The sequence below is a fragment of the Falco rusticolus genome, chromosome 7 (assembly GCF_015220075.1).
Source record: "Falco rusticolus isolate bFalRus1 chromosome 7, bFalRus1.pri, whole genome shotgun sequence".
Taxonomy (NCBI): domain Eukaryota; kingdom Metazoa; phylum Chordata; class Aves; order Falconiformes; family Falconidae; genus Falco; species Falco rusticolus.
In genome coordinates this window covers 72,307,362-72,324,763 of record NC_051193.1, presented here as the reverse complement: position 1 = coordinate 72,324,763, position 17,402 = coordinate 72,307,362, and the positions used below count along the sequence as shown (strand labels likewise).

At 43.5% G+C, this 17,402-nt stretch overlaps 1 protein-coding gene across 9 annotated transcripts in view; it reads right to left on the bottom strand.

Moving 5' to 3' along the window:
• Positions 1-1,145: 1,145 nt before the first annotated feature.
• The window catches only part of MGA (MAX dimerization protein MGA), a 63,785-nt gene continuing 47,528 nt past the window's right edge, over positions 1,146-17,402 (bottom strand). For 4 of the 9 annotated variants that reach the window (XM_037396232.1, XM_037396239.1, XM_037396241.1 and 1 more), the window contains 8 exons: positions 14,458-14,582; positions 13,013-13,064; positions 11,144-11,329; positions 10,364-10,475; positions 8,552-8,785; positions 7,301-7,477; positions 6,726-6,878; positions 1,146-5,694 (listed from right to left, as the gene is read on the bottom strand). In XM_037396232.1, the coding sequence (XP_037252129.1) occupies positions 4,394-5,694; positions 6,726-6,878; positions 7,301-7,477; positions 8,552-8,785; positions 10,364-10,475; positions 11,144-11,329; positions 13,013-13,064; positions 14,458-14,582 (2,340 nt within the window). In that variant the 3' untranslated portion in view covers positions 1,146-4,393. Of the gene's footprint in view, positions 5,695-6,725; positions 6,994-7,300; positions 7,478-8,551; positions 8,786-10,363; positions 10,476-11,143; positions 11,330-13,012; positions 13,065-14,457; positions 14,583-17,402 lie in introns of those variants that run through there. The other 5 variants (XM_037396234.1, XM_037396235.1, XM_037396240.1 and 2 more) reach the window with 5 other exon arrangements.

Sequence of the window (17,402 nt, the reverse complement as noted above, 5' to 3'; positions counted from 1 at the left end):
CCCCAATCTGGCCTTAAGATCACTTGCCACAAAGACTCCCTGTGAATTTTTTCATCGCCAACTGGTCAACTGAGCTTGTTTGTACCGTCACCTGTGTTTCCAAGAGCACAATGGATGTGCTGGAAAACGCACACCCCCAGCACAGGTCATCACGGGACCCCGCTGGCAAGTCCTTTCCATTGCAAGCCTGACTGGACGTACCTTACACTTATGTTCCTCTCTATTCCAGAAAGGAACTTTACCCCTTAAAATGAGGGGTCACGGGATGAGGCCTTGCTGAAGGGTTTAATCAGCAGTTTTCAGAAATACATTACCTGACTGCATTGCCCGTTTCCCGTTTTCACTCGTTCTTTCCTGTGAGATGATCTTCCTCTTAAAATAAAACAGATAATTCTGCAACACCTCCTTTCCAGCCCATCACTTACCCTCGTGTGTAACTTTCTCATTGTATTTTCTTTTCCCAGCTCTGCAAGTCGACCTTGGCTCATCTGTAGACAACATAAGAAAACCCCAAACAAATGAAAAACCACATAGCAAGTGTGTTATCTTCCATTTAATGGGTACAGAAGCAATAGGTAGGCGAGTTGTTACAGGCATTTTATCTGTTTCTTCTAAAAAAAGCATCTCCTCTGACACTTCACTGGGCAACAGATCCTCAGACCTGCTCCCCTAGCAGCTGTGCGTACAGCCCCGCGGAAGGGAACGATACAAAGGATTAACCTAAGTTGGGGTTGGGGCAGGGAGGGTGGAGAGCGATTTTATGCGGGCCGATTTTATGTGGGCTTAGCCTTCAGCCATCGGTTTTTTTCTTGTTAGGCCACGACGGGATGTTAACCGCCCTGGCTGCGTGCTCAGGATGCGCTTTGGTGAAAACAAAGCCCCTTTGGTACCTGTTCTGCGTTTCGCAGCCACAACCCCTTCTTACAGCAGGTAACGTTTCCTGCGTCCGGCTCAGGACTGACAAGAGAAATCTCCTCCCTGCGGTCCCGATGCCTCGAACCAACCCCCAGATGCCTGCCTTGCCAAGACTTCTGCCTCAGAGCACAGGCGTGTGTCACTCGCTCAGGTCCAATGCCACGTGTCACCGGCAGCACACCACCGCGCCATTTCTGCGCCCTCTCCCTCCCTGTAATAAACTTGCAAAGCCAGTTTCTAGTCGACCTCAGTTGGTTTATTTTAGTTTTACACTTTGTCCCTCACATATAGTTATTTGAGTCCTGTACTGTTAAGATTTCTACAAAAATATCAATTTTTCAAAAGCAGAAAAGAGGGAAAGATATATTTTAATATATAAAAGGAAAAAAGCTAAATCTGACATTTCATTATATTCTTAAAAACATTCCAGTCTATTTACAGATGTGTAAAAAACAAAGAAAATCTCCGGGTCTCTTGGTCTAGTGAAAACGTGCGCCTTGCAGGGGTTTCCTTTCTTCTCCTCATTCTAAAGTCTTCTCATTACACGTCACACTCTCGCATTATTGCCTCAAAAGACAGCATAGGTATTTTTTGAAAAGTATGTTCAACACCAGTGGGAGCTTGAGGGAGGAGCGAAAAAAGAGTCAGCGTTTAAACTCAAAGCAAAAAAATCAAGCTGCGGACATGAGACGGTGGAACAAGGGGAGCAAAGACGAGGACCATTTCAAACGCGCTTTGTTGCCTGGCAGAACCCATCACAGACCCCTCCCAGAACCGCACCAACTACCGCTTTTTGCGGCCAAATGTGGTGTCTGTTCGTAGTTAATTCAGTAATCACATTCAGGAACCAAACGTTTTTGCTGCCAGCGTTACACAGTACGTTTCTACTGCAGTCAAATTCTTCACTGCCCAGTGCCAAACAGTAAACACATCCAGGCATTTTCCACTACCTTGATAATGGGCAAATACTCAAAAGTACAGCATTTATTTTAGATAATGTTCGAATGGTTTTCACGTTACAGCGCTTTCTCTGTCCCACAAAGTATGCAAAGCACACGTGCTTCTTTAAAAAAGCTACTCGGGTACGATTAGCGCACAATTCCGTACTTAAAATCAGCCATTTGGAACCACAGAAGGATGAGGTGCAGAAAGAAAGGTCAGGGATTAGGAATCTGAACAGCATCGCAGCACCGTTCCGGCTGCTGTTTCACACGTAGGAGGAACACAATCTACTGGTCGAACACGGGGCCGTAGGTATTAAAATGAGCAACTTCAGCCTATCAGAAATGCTCAGAACCAGATTTCCCAGATAAATGAATTTAAATCTGATGCAGTGCTACTAAACTCGTTCAGTTACTCCAGATTTCCACTGGTTTAAGATAAGGTTAAAATTCTTTGATAATAAGCCACGCATGTCTAAATACTTGATTCATGTTGTGAATTCCTTTTTCTAAAGGCATTCACTGACAACCATACGACCCTGCAGGACACTCATGGTGACCTGTACTCCCCTTTTCCAAATCACGAATGGAGGACTTGCATCAAATATTAAACCAGTAAATACGCAAAAGGCAATGAACACGACTGCTTTAAAACACGCCATTCAGAATGGCCAGGTGAGGAACCTTTTGGATGTGGGCTCTGGAGTAACTGTACGCAAACCCAGCTTGAAGGGCTTCTCCCCTCTGCAGCACGGTATCATAAAACAGACGAGGAAACACCCCAGGTGTGTGTATCCCCTGACGGATCCCACCCAGACAGACCCAGAACACGCGGCTCACTGAACAGGCCGCGCAGCCGTGCTGCGCACAAACGCTGCTCCCCCCGCGTGGCAGAACACCCCTCGCAACACCCGCGCAGCCTCCGCGCTGGAGAGAGCAAATTCCTGCGTTACTGCCAGAGATGAGGGATCTGGGGGGTGGGCACCCAGCTGCCGTTGCTGGAACAGTAAGACAGGGGATTACATTCCTAACATAAATCGAAATGCACCACCCACCAAATTCTATGTCATTTTCATGGCGACGTGTTTTACCTTTTCGGAGCAGTTAAGAAGCCCCTCAAGCGCACCATAAATCATATTTACAAACTCGATAGGAAAAAGATTGTGTATACACTCATTAACAAATCATCTCTCCTAGGCTGAAAATTTAATTTCTCAAGAAAACTATGAAAACAAAAGTTGTGTACAAAAATATAAATATCTTTACAGTCTGCAGGCCCTTCACATCCAACAGCTGAACGGTGAAGAGTATCTACAGGTTATTGAGTAAGCAGTGGCAGAGAAGAATAAAAAATACATCTTGTGATTCAATACTGCCCTATTTCCCTGGTAATGAGCATTTTTGTTGACTTTTTTTGCTATACACAACTTGTGCAAATGCAGTGAGAAACCTCTGAGTACCTTTCCTGAATTTATAAAGAAATGGAAGGTTTGGAAAGATATTCACATATTTTCATATGTACATTCACATATACACCTCGCTCATTCACACTAGGCTACAACAGTCCTGAAAGCTGAAAGTGTTCTGTACTTTTACAAAGCAACGCTTCTTCCTATGAACATTCCTAGCCACCGAATACATCTCGGAGAACGACAGGAGGAAAGAAAACAAGAACTGGGAAAACACTCAAGCTATTTCAGCAATGTATTTAAAGACATAGCAACAGGGTGCCCAAATCTGCTTCTGCTCCTTGTGATTTTTCCTTCCTATGCATCAAAGGAGGGAGTATTCGTATAGGGGCAGGAGGTGACAGTGAGGGTTCTTTTTAGTAGTTTTATTAAAGTTAACATACTGCCCTACTTCTAATTACACTGGGAAACGGGATTCCCATGTAGTGAGTTATAGATGTTTATTAAAATCTTCTGTGCATAAGCTCCTAAAGAGAGTCTCTGCCAGAGAACTATCTAGCACCAAAGAACAAAACCTTTCCACTGCAGCCCTCTGCACAGTCTCAGGTTTCCCTCCCGCTGCTCTAGGTAACAAGTTTGAGCGTAACCGCAGTCTCATTTCTGCACATTCATCATGTTCTGCAAACACTAAAACCAGCGAATGTGAACAATCCCATTTCTGCATAGATAATTTGCCTGGTACAAAAACAAGTAATTCAGATTTTCCCCCCCAAACAAGACAGCTGCCTCCCTGCGGGGATGTGTGTGTGTGTCTCTTTCAACAGCCCAGATTTCTCAGTCCTTTGACAAACTATTTGTGTGAAGGACCCAATTTTGGAAGGATACCAGTGCCCAGCAATGGTTAAGGACCATCTTTGTTTTGTGAAGGGGAATGAGAACACCCAGAATACAACCGTGAGGTAAAAATGCATAAAGTTTCACAGCACTAATTTCTCAAGCTGGGGCCTGCCCTCAGATGAACAGAGTGCCGATGCCATACAGAAAACGAGCGCTGCAGACAAGGGAGGCTGCCGAACTCCAACACCGCTCCACATCTCCATTCCAGTCTCTGATAAAAAATAGATGCCTTTATTTGCTTGCTGAATTTGAAGGCAAGGTCCCAGCAGTATTCAGTTTCGTAACCACAGGTGCTAACATGGGCATCACTTTGTTATCCTGTCCGTCTTGAACAGTTGTGGATAACGAAGTTTTTGCCCCACTGGGTGCCAATTTTGCAACTACAGGCGCCAACAAGGGCATCACTTTATTACTCTGCCCTTCCGAGTCCACTGGCAGAGTTGCCACTTTCAATCCAAGCGGCGCCAGCTTGGGCATGGGCCTCCACAACGCGTCAGCACTACCGGCTTCTGGGTTAGTCTTCATCTGCAAAACCGGTGGAGTCACGTTACTGGCCTCTGCCAAGGTCGTGACGGTTTTGCCATTCCCGCCACTGGTTATGGACAGGCTGGGAAGCGGATCCTTCATTTCGGTACCTATTACTATCTTTAAAACGTCTGCTTCAGATGAAGGCTCCCCAGAGTTCTTGTCCCCGTCAGTAAGGTCATCATCTGCCAGGTGCAGCAAGAGGGGACTTATAGAGCCACCACCCTCCGAAACTTCAGAAAGGTCCTTAAAACTGCCTCCCAGATGGCCAAATTGGAAGGCAGACCCATCTGCAGCACCGAGATCACTGGCTGCCCCCCGACGAGCCTCTGCATCCTCATGAGAGAATTCCGAGTTGAGGGTGCTGGGCAGTTCCGACATGGCTGAAGCATCGTCGTTCAGCTGCTGGTTGAGGAAGGCAATCTCATTGAGCAGTGACGTGAGGGTTTCATCGGTGTCATCGCTCTCCTCGATGCTGCTCAGTAACTCACTTGGATCCAGTTCTGCTTCCTCCATTGCGGATGCTACTTTCCTCAGTTCCACTTCTATCCGGGAATCCTTGATCTGCAGCTTGCGGAACGGCAGTTCTTTAGATTTTAATCTTTCCCCTGCGGAGTCACCGTCCTTCTTCCTGGCTTGGCTTCCTACAAAGTCACCGATGCAGAGCTTTTTGCCAAAGGACTCTGGAGGTTCCTTTGTGGATGACACGTTCCGGAGCTGTGGAAAGGCATCTTTATTTTCAAATAAAACTTTTGTGGGGCCTGTGGTATTTCTTCCATCTCCGCCGCTGTCTCCAGCACATGGTTTGGCTTTTTCTTCTGAAAGGACACTACCGCTCTTTCTACTTTCAAGGGGTGTTACAGCCAAGGATTTCTCGCAAGCCTGAGTACCTGCAGCTGTTGTTACATTAGAATTTTTGCTTCTGTTCAGGTTTAGACTCATGCTTCCCTCACCAGCCAGCGATGTTACGTTAACAATCTTGGGCATCATGAAGGAATCTTCGCTTTCTGCAAAACCAAACAAAGCAGCGTCTGTCAGGATCCACGTTAACTGCAAGGTAATTCCTAATTAAATATTATTTGCTCACACTTTCAGGTCTTCCTCACATAAGCTGCTATTCACAATTTAAACTGCTTACACAGTTTTGGTCAAGTGAAGCCTTAAAACACTAACAGCTTAACGTTCAACTTGCAGAACAAGAGCAAGCTCCACAGCCGCCACCCCAGAGCCACCCGCCCCGTCCCCCCTCCAGCAGGCAGGCACAAATGCCGCTAACTGTAACGCCTACAATGCAGCTGGGGACACACAAGGAAGTCAGACAAACACTATTTTCTCCCTTACTGTTTGGTTTTTTACGCTTTACTTTTACGCTCACATTTTGCGATACCGGTTTTGTGCGCAATCCTACAGAGGCACTTCAGAGACTACGCCATTACTTTTTGCCTCCACACAGTTTCCTATTTGCAGCACACGGATTTTGCCCAGCCCCAAACCCGCAGCGAAATTTCCTTTTCCGTGATGACCAAATGACTACAACGAAGCAGAAAGCAAGTGGCTTGCTTTGAAGGCAGCTGACAGCAAGCAGCACCCGACTGCCAGGAACCACCCTGCGCCCAGAGCCAGCAAGGTAGGTGCTCGGTGTGAGAGGACATCTCCTCCGAGGGCAGCAGAGCTGGCGAGGGGCCGTGCCGCAGGGGGAGCCTGGCCCTAACCGGCAACAATTTTCAACAGCCCAGCACCGCTGCGAACCGCGGCTTCCCCAGCAGGACACATCACGCCGCAGACACGTCCCAGTCCCCGCTCGCTCTGATTTTGCTAAGGGCAAAGAGGCTCAGTGAAGTGAAGGGAAGTTAAAAAGTTAAATTACTCATCTGTAATCCCCTAGGGGCCCCTCTAAACTGTTCAGAGCATTTGCTTTGGCTACCCAGACAATAATACCTATCATCGCTGCCTAGTGAGAAAACAGTTTACCTTCATTTTTGCAAGGATAACGTTCCCTGCATGCAAGCAGAAAGATCCATAAAATCAGAGAGCCTACCTGAATGGGGCTCTGTGGCTGACACTACTGTTGAGGGCACTGGGTTTCCAGCAACAGTTGACAGTGTAATGGGAATGGTAGAGTTAGTAAGGATTCCTTTTACTTGGACAGGAACTGTTGATCCTGGGAGCTGAATCATCACAGAAGCAATACCTTATCCAAGAAAAGGGGAAGGGGGGGTGAGGTGGAAACAAGAGCCTTTCAGATACTCAGTTAAGCCTGGAAAATAAGAGCCTTGCCTAGGCAATTCTTTACACTGCAATAGCGTCTGGAAGTGGTAAAAAAAGAGAAATATAGATTGGTTAGGTGATTAAGAAATCTTCCCTATGTTTCCCTAATTTGGGATTAGTGAAAATTTAATAGACTTGACTTACCTGTTGATAAATGACAGTTCAGAGTTAATAATATCACAGCTCTCTTACCACAGCCAGGTTCTACCTCAGCCAGTTAAGTTGTAAAAAAAACCCCCCAAAACTACATCAAAGATTAAATAACATGTTACTCTGTAAACTGCCATGCACATCTATGAAAAGCATTGTACTGGCTTCCATTAACATGTTCTCGCGTGATCATACCTGGTTGTGCTGTCATGGCAGTACTGACGGTGCGAGGCTTTAACTCGGCTTGCAGCAGCGTGGAAGGCACAGCTGCTACCTGCCCCGGGACCAGCGGGCTCTTCAGGGTGAGCACCTGGCCCTGCGGCGTCATCACCAGGCTTGCAGCAGTCAGCGTGAGAGAGGATGGGGTGTCCTCTGCAAAAAAGAAATACGTACATCAGTAGTTTATTCTGGCACAGCACCCCTGACGGCAAACAGCGTCCTGCGACCCAGGGGTAAGTACAGCTGTGGAAGGCACTCCAGCTAGAAGGTTTACAAGCCCTAGAATAGAAAGCTGCTACGGAAGCCGTGCAGGCTCCAGGAACCTCACCTACACAGCTAGAGCCAGCCTGTACCGTCTCTTTGTGCAGTGTAACAACCCTAGCTCTCCAGAGCATCACCCTGATCAACCATCAGAGCAGTCCTGCTGAAGTTACATAAGGGTATTAATTGTTCAGTCCAAAGAAAGGAAGCTCCCACGCCACATCCACATTCTGATGCCAGACTTCCCCAGGACTGGACAAAAGTGAGGCTTGGGAAACCCGAATAACCGGTTGTTTATAAAAGCCCAAGACCACTTCAAGCGAAGTTATTTATTATCACCAAAATAAGAAGCATCACCAGATCCTTAAGAGTATTACAGCAGTACTACCGTGAAAGTCTAGATTTCTGCCATGCTTTTTGTTCCTTCCTACATTTATGGTATGAAAGTCTCCATAAATGCCAAAATACTTCTGCACAAGTTCTTGGCTCCAGAAAACTTCTCAAGTGTCTGAAAATTCTGGCATTTAATTTAAAAGCCAGTCTTTCAGCACTCTGACAGCTAAGATTGTTTGGGGAGCGATGTTTTAAAAACAGAATCTAGCAGCTCCAGTATTCTGGGGGTTGGGCTTCAGGTTTTGAGTCAGCAAAGAACCACCTGTGGCTCTCAGAAATTACTGCAGCGAAACTGCATGAGACCAAAAGGACAACTTCACGGGAATTTTCTTCCCATCGTTCTGGGACTCAAAAGTCCCGTTCGTTTGAAGGTCTCAGCAGTGCTGGTCTCCCCCTTCCCGAGAACAAATTGTTCCCACACCTACTGGATGGGCACTTCCCGGTCCAGTCCTCAATTCTGCTTCAAGAACGAAGCTGCCTGCACAAGCAGGCCAGAGCATTTTGCTCTCCCACGGGGTGCTGCTTCATCGTCTGTCTCCCCTTTACGCGAGACGTGCATTGCTTTTAGCCCACCTGTGGCATGGGCTCCTTTCCTGGCGAGTATCAGTGGCTTGCCTCTCCTATTTGTCATAGTCATTTGGGCCAGCTCTCTGGAGGGAGCAGAAGATCCTTCTTGCTGTGCGCTAGCAGTTGAGGTTACAACAGATTCCTCCGGCTCAGCTTGTTTCTTCTTTTTTTGTGCTTCTACTGCTTTTTGTTTGGCATAAATGTATTCTAGCTTCTTCAGGACAACCTCTTCTGTCTTCCCTATGTAAAAATTAATAAATGTAAAAAACCCCATATCTTCAAACTCTCCTTCTGGAACTGAAGAGCTTAAGGCAGAACTAAAAATCTATTACGCTGACAACATTCAACTACTATACAAGAGATAACCCCACCCCCACCAAGTAAACAGCTTGCTTAACAACAAAAGGAAGTCAGTAGCTATTTATTACAAGGTGGGGTTTTTTTTTCCTTCAGAAACATCCATACATGTTAAAATTTATCTTCAACTTTGATGAGCAGAAACCAGCTTGGACAAGCACTAGCCCTCGCTGAACAAGTACTGTTTGAAAGTATCCACAGCTGTGAAAAACCCCTCGGGGCTCTCCTAATGATACAAGTGTAACTGCCAGACAAAATGCTACCCTCACCTGGTACGAAATTTCTTGGGATTGATGGGCCCTGTTACTCAAACGGCATTTAGAGGTAAACTCACGTACAGTTTAGCATTGACGTGAAAATTGTAACCTTGAGCAAACGAGTATTTTATAAACGTTTTCTGCAGATGCACACAATTTAGTACGATTGAAGTTGAAATAACTATACTGGCTTGTTTCCTGCTTAGTATTTATGTTCTAACATCATGGTCTATCTTTAATTAAGTCTGTAATTAACTAGCTCTCCTGAATGGAATTTTTTTCCTCATTAGTTTTGAGGTACTTCACTATGAATTCGAAAGATCAGAAAAATTTGTGAAGTCGCCTGCTTTCACTCCCTGCCCAAGAGGCCTATCACACACTTCTGGATTAAGAGTAAGGATTATTAAAAACACTTCTTGATTATTTTTTTTTTAGATTTTTTTTTTAACAAGTACCTAAAATACACACGAGCTGATTCACATAAATGCACACGATGTAAGTATCTTGCATTTATTTCTACTTTACAGGTAGCCTCCTGTTTCTATCCCCAGACAGTAAGAAGATTACAGGAATAGTCAAATGTTTTGTTTGCTCACACACATTTTGGCACTGGCTGAACACAAGTCACAGCTTTCCGGCACCTCCAAACCAACAGGAAGACACAACAAACACAATGAACGCGGCTTTGTCTGGAGATGCCCAGGTGAGCTGCAGCTCCAAGCACGCTGCACTCTCCTTCTACAGCCAGGGCTGCTGCCTTACAGACACCGCTACAGCACCCGTTCTCAGAGAAGCAGCAGAACAGTTACTTGCAAAGCTGACAAAGGCAGGCAGAGGTCTCGGCACTGCTCAGAACCAGCGGTGTACACTCGCCAAGCACCGAGCAGCGCGGTTTCAGGACGTGACCGATGAGAGAACGGGGCGCCTTCCCCCCAGAGCACAGGCAGCGCGCAGGAACCCAAGCCCGCGCTCGCAGCACAGGTCATGCTGCCCTTCCTTCAGGCACAAAGGAAGACACAAGCAGCTCTCATCAGCATAAGTGTATCGGTGAGTCAGAGCTTAGCAGGTCTGTTTGGCATCCAGTCTATGATTTACGTGAACTAATGACTCACCTGGATCCACAGAGGATTACTCCACACACCCTGACTCTTAAAAGCCCTTTCTTTCATTATTCCAGCTAGTCTGCACCCAAAAAGAGTCTCACCTGAAAGCGTGGATACTTTTCGAATCAAAACATCTTGTTTGCGTGTCAGTAAGTTCTTCTGTCCAATAAATTTATCTGCCTGATCAGTCAATCCTTGGATTTCTTCATAGGCCTAGAAAAGTGTCAGGGAACTGATTTATAAACCAATGATACCCAAAATAATAAAATAATTTTCCTTCCCAGAAACCTTGACAGAATTTAGACATTTTCATCACCTTGAGAAACCAGGACTCATTAAGTACCATGTAATGCCAGCTTTACCTAAATGCAAGCTGAAAAGCGATAAACTTGTTCATCCTTTTTAAAGAAAAAACCCTAACTTTTATCCCACAATTTCAAGGTACAGCTGATAAACCTAATTATGTACCTACAACTTACATTTTGTTTTCTGTCATTTACATCTTCACAACTAAGACTTCAGTGTCAGTATAATAATCGAATGCTATCTTCTGCATCAAAAAAAGTGAAGTCCTCAATGAATTTCAAAATTGCCTGATGTACACACTACGCTGCCAAGGAATTAAGACATAACCTTCCATGGTTAAACTCATAAAGAACACAACAAGGAGAGGGTTAATCCAAAATAAGGCATCTGTATCATTAAGTTTTTAGGAATACAAACGCTTTCAGATAGCGTTTTCTTCTGGCGAGTCCTGTAAAGGTGACAGAAGTTCACTGTTCACAGTATCACTCGGACTCAGCTCAAGGAGTCCATACTAGCTTAATTACTCTGACCAGAGTTAACGATTCTCATCCTCACTTAAGCGTCAAAATACTTACTTGCTTGAGAATGTAGCATTTGGAGACCTTGGGAAGGTTGTGCAACCCCAGAGTTCTCTTCAGCTTCTCAAAGAGATCTCTCATTTCATTACGACGCCGGCGTTCATTTGCTGTGTGTGTCTGGCGGTAATGAGCAAAGGCTTCTGCCTCAGTCTTCAGCTTTCTGTGCCAGAGTTGACGTTTCTGCTGGAGAAGTAACCGTATTGACCAGTTTAAATAAAAAGGGTAATGTCACAGCAAACAACATTCAAAGGCATGCCTCATTTACAGGGCTGATTTACACCTGAAGATCTCGTATCATGCTACTCTGCTAGTATGGCTTCATGGAAGTTCAGCGTCAGAAGCGCACGCAATAAGCATGAAATGCTGACCAACAAGAAATGACCAACATAATCGCATCAACCCTAAAGGAAAAGATCATGAGCGGTCCCTTCTACTCATAAGCATTTTTTTTTTTTTGGCAATACAAGGCTACTTAGTTAAACCACAGGATTACAGCAAAATCACGCACGTTTGAGCCCAAATTTTTTTTGTTGTCTGCCTGTCAAAGAAGTCTACTAATGAATGAAACAATCACATCAAATATCAGACACCTGAATTTTTCCCTAGAGTGAAACTAGTCTGATTTCTATTTCGTTTCATGGGTACATATGGGTTGGGGCCAAGAGACATTGTAGGTAAGAATGTGAAAGATTGGAATCGAACTTATGACCCCAGACACCTACCAAGAAACAGAAAGTGTCACAAGACAGGCTCTGATTTTGAATTTGCTTAAGCTTCGAAAAGGGTTGACAGGCAATAAGCATAATTACTGATCTCTACAGATTTGAAGGTTTGTTATTTCATCGTTACTTTTACAGGTTTGGTACAACTATGCTATTTATTTTATGATGAAGTAGTATTTCAAGAGTAGCATTAACGCAGGCTTTTTAACATCATTTTAGGTCTGCTCCAAACCCCAGTGAATCAGTGGAAAGGCTCCTCACGTCCAGTGATGGTATTTCTGAGCCGACCCTCCCGAAACCCGGCTCCTGACATCCACTTTGCCCCCAAAGGCAGACCGAGCACAGTAAGGCTGCAGTAAGGCTGCAACGCATCTGCTCCTGCACTGGCCACTCGGCTCCTCCCCAGGCAGGGCCCCATGCCGTAAATTCCAGGGCAGAGAGAAGAGTACGTGGAGAAGGCAAGGCAGGCAGAGCACCCTGGAACCATCTCAAGCAAAGGCATACGTACCAGCCTGCTCTAACGTACAGGACAAACACCAGGCTCACAGCCCACCTCAGAGCCCCACCCCAGCAGATAGCTCTACATCTGGCATCTAGTACAGCACGGACATGACCATGGACAGTTGGTGAAACTGGCTTCAAAGCCACCCTAAAATACGGCATAAGCTTCAGAAGGACTGCAGTGAGTTTTGGTTTGAGAGGATTCTGCATTATCCGTAACTTGCCTAAATACGTATTATTTAAACTACTGTCTTCAGAAATCCTTCGCCCAGTGCTGTGCTACATAATCCTACATACCGTCGTCTTCTACACATGAAAACATTTCTCAGTTGTTCATTATTTTGTGTGCTGTAACAATTATTTATGCCAAGAACACAAAACCTAAGCAAACATACTAATAAAAGGCAGATACTCCTCCCATACATAAAGCTGCATCTGAAACCCACCGATGCCAGCAGCTGTCCTTTTTCTTTAAAGAGATTTGGACCGAGCCCCTTCCCCCCATACACACATTCAGTTTCTTGCATTGAACCATAAACATATGGAAGGTAGATAAATCGCATTAAGAGTCGTACTTGAGATGAAAGTTTATCTTTAAAATGGAGGTGTGATACCAAAAGGAAAGAGGAGAGCAAACATATACCTTCGTAGGTTTTTCTGATAATTTTTCATCCGAAGAATTACGAGCATGGTATCTGGAAGAAAGGTAAAAAGTTTTTCCCAACACTACTCATCTCATTCACTCTATCCTCATTAACTACATTCCAACAGCAACTACAATTGCTCATTTTTATCCCTTGAAATTATCTCTTCCTTGTATAACTACATGAAAGCAGGATACTGTTGAGCTTTCCCAACAAAGTGAGCTATCTCCAATGCCATCATCCTGGAAAAAAAATCAAGCTGTTCTGAAAGTTGTAAAATTAACTCATAGTGCAAAAGACAAACTATTTCATTATATGCCAAAGAGAATAAATTCAGCCTGTGACTGTTAGCTGCAGAATGTTTTTGGTTTTTTAAAAACTATGTTTTGGTTCTTTTTTTTAAAAAAACACAGATTCAATACAGGTAGCAGAGCAATCCCTCCCCCACCAAGAAAAACCAACCAAAATCCTCACATTCATTACTATCCCAATACGTAATAACAGCTTCCTCATATCTTAGGAGCTTCAAGAAAACAAAGAACAATACGCATTTGAAATAATTACCTTTTTACAAAACATAACATCTGTTTTTCTCTCTCACTGAATGACCTTCACAATTTATAGCAAAGTCACCATCTAAAGATAAAAGTTGAGCTGTATCTTTGAACGAAAAAAACCCCAACATCGGAACTATCTGGGAGGTATATAGCATCACCAAACAGATTCTTTCAGTTTCTACAAAAAAAAATTCTTAAAAAGAACCAAGGATGCAACATTCTGAATTCTTTTGTTTGGTGCAACTGAGAAACAGCCATGACCATCTTTACATACCTCAAGTAAGCCATGATTTTACTTTGCATTTTGTCATTACAAATGGAAGGGCAGCAATAATAACAGAAAACAAACAAACAAAAAAAAAAAACCAACAAAAGAACAACAAAATAAAAGCCCAGCTATCCAACCATAGCAGACTATATGTAAATATAGTCTTCGCTGGGGCAATGGTCCCAAAGACAAAGCTTTCATTTACAGGATCAGGAATTAAGCCAATGACGCTCCCGCCTAAAAATAACAAGTCCACCAGCAAAAATAACAAAGCTTGCAAAATCACATTTTAAACAAAGATGCCCCTGCTCATACTCAGTTTGCAGGAAGGGAGGTGATTCACTCATAATAATTTTACATTTCAAGATATACATCCCCATGAACAAATTAATTAAGAGGAGAGAGCAAATAAAAAAAAAAATAGGCTAAGACACCTCAAATCTACCCTTAGTTCTGACAGCCCCCTCCTCACAGACACTGGGAAGCACCAGTGCTCAGGAAGACCTGACACAAGCCTTGCTTTATCTTACCATCACATTAAACCTGTTGTTTAATGGGTTCATTCAAAGCCAGCTCATCAATCAAATACAGAACTGTTGCACTCTCCAAGGATGCTTACTTCTGTTTGGAAGGTTGGATATTAGCAGCTGTGGCCTTCAGACGGGCAATGTTAATCTTCTCTGAAAGCTCCTCCACGGTCTCAATGTCCACCTGCTCGCCATCCTCACTGTATTCACACGCATCCTGGAACAGTTTTTGTTTTGTTTTTTAAAATGAGTATCTACTTAGCAATAGAGCTCAGGCCAAAACAGTTTCACTTCAGTCTCAAAAGAGATTACATTAAAACATTAAGAACCATTAAAGAATCAACATCTCCAGCTACACTGGCCAATAAATAAACAGTGCTAAGCAGGTGGTTATTTTAACTGTCACCTCCAGGAACTCCTCCCACTAGCAACTCCACAAAATGAATGTGGTAAGGGCAAAACCATCTCTGTCGTTTATGCTTTTACTATGGGTGAGATGAAAAGCTGCTACAGGGCAGAGCTTTCCTGCCTCCATTTTCAAGTAAGATTAAACTGCCTTTACAACCTGCTACTGCAGGTTGCTAATTAACATATTTTTTTTTGACACAGGTTGAGATGGTTATCTCCTTAGCAATGGTCTCCCATACCTAAGATAGCAACAGTCAGAACATCATATAACCAGGCTTCTTTGGGTCATACAGTAAACTGCTTACATGATGAAGACTATGATTTTGGCTCTTTCCAAAATGCTGCCCAATAATTATTTTAAATATTTATGATATTCTGAAGAGTACTTTTTCTCCATGCTTGCCTGACCAAGAAAACTTGCTACCATCTCTGAAGACAGAGATAGAGAATAACTACAGTACTGTAGCAACTACAAGTTAAATATTCTTGTGGCCATTTGTAGTAGCAGGTGACCCCCCATTCTGTCACCCACCCGCCCACCCCCCCCCGCCCAAGCCAAAAATTAAGCTGATGTTTTTGTATTACAGGTTTTTTGAGCTTTTTATATTATAGTCTTTGGTCTGCTTGCAGAATGCAGAACTCTCTCCTCCTTAAGAAAACGTAATTATACTTCCATTCCGTACTCTATTTCACCCAGTTCCCTGAACCAACCCAGTCTTGTCCTCCTATTCTTCTGTCTTTCATTCCTTCTCTTTGTCCTTCTTTTCTGTCTTTTTGAGGAACTGCAATCAACTTCTCTGAACTGAATACTTACCTGAAACTGATGCAAACAGTTAATCTGTTTAAGTTAAAACTTAAGTTAAAAAACACTAAGTGCAGAACAGGAAAAAAAAGCAATGCACAATACTGGATCAGTAAGTGGCCTCTAGTAAATGCTTTTCAGGGTACCAATTATTTAAAGTTATCTGCAACTCACACCGCTGTTTTAAGAAACTCAGATTAGAAAGGCTTACTCAGCTGACCACAGATTAGGCTATAACGAAAACAAACAAAAGCAGCCTAAATCACCACACAAGCATATCTAACAAGTGGTTAAGATACACATTTCCAATTGTCATGAAATTTACACCTGTGAAATCTGCAGCTATGTTAAAGGGACCCAATTTATAACCAGACAGTAAGTCTTAGCTGATAAATTTCCTTTTACAGTGAAGCAGGATCTCTTAACAACCTAAGGGTTGATTTGGCTTCTTCATGGTGACTAAACACAACCTTTCCTAAACAAAAAACAAACAAACAAACAAAAAAACCCCACAACCCCAAACCCCACAACTCACAGCAGGGCTAATTAAAATTTGAACACCACAAAAAATGCCACCTTAGTTACTGACACCACGCAGTGACCACCACTGTGAATCATGCTGCCACGTAAAATTATCGGTATTTTTTAAACCATGTGTCACATAGCATCTCCCATGGCTGTATGGCTAAGGCTACAGAAAACTGAATCAGTTCAAAAATTAAGCAAGTTTGCCTTCCTTTACTAAAGACTACACTGGGGATATAACCTTTTTAAATTACAACAACGTATACTTTGTAGCAATGTAGCCTTTAGTAAAGTATAGAGTGAGTGTATGCACATATATATACACACATGAAAAAGGGTATATATACATTTTAAAAGTGTGTGTGTAAAGTGCATGTATTTTAGTGACTTGCATACATACACACACATCTGCAATACTGCCTGCAGAATCTTCCACTCGTTTTAAAAGAACGAAATCATGCAGCATCCTCCCCCTGGAAAACCACTGTCAAATATTCCAAATTCTTCCATCACCCTCCATTCACATCATGAGGGGTTCTACCAAGCGTTGGTAGTAGATTCTATAGTAGAAAGAGGTATAAACTTCTAAACTACTCACTTGCAGAGAAACTGACACCTCTTCCTGTACTATGAAGTGCCAAGATACTACTGCTGTAACAAAGAAAAGTGATGCTCAAGTTATCAGCTATAGCTGCTAGATCTGAACAGAAAAGCATCCTTACTCCTTTTCACGCTGCTATGCACACTCCCATGTTACCTATGCTTGTAAAAAGTCACATCTTTTGAAAAAGAAAGAGAAGAGCAAGGAGAGTGACATTAGATGAGAGACGACTAGCTGTAGAGAACAATCTCGCTCTTTCTTTCAAAGGTATTTTTAACACGTGCTGACTTTAAAGACAGCATTCTTCCCTGCCCAGGAAAGCAGCTCTGATCTCTGTCGAGTTCTCTATTTGGAAAGGAGGTAAGTTACTCTGCTACTACTAACTTCTAGGGTTTCTTGCAGCATTCCTTCAGAGCAGCTATGAATCTGTATTATGCCACAACAGTTCCTGTTACGAGTATAAAGAGCAGCATGGAGGTAAAAAATTCTCACCTGACTTTGAAAGTATGTACTGGCGGGTTCTTACGGAAGTACTGTTTCTTTCAGTGCATGACAGCCCATAAAACCCGTATTTGTTCCAACTCGTAAATATTCTCCCACAAAGTAAGACTCATTAGCACTGGGACCAGGCCCAGCACAGAGAAAATGAACTGTCTTTACCAAGGAAGCAGTGCGTCACTTTGAACCCGACAGGCTGGTCA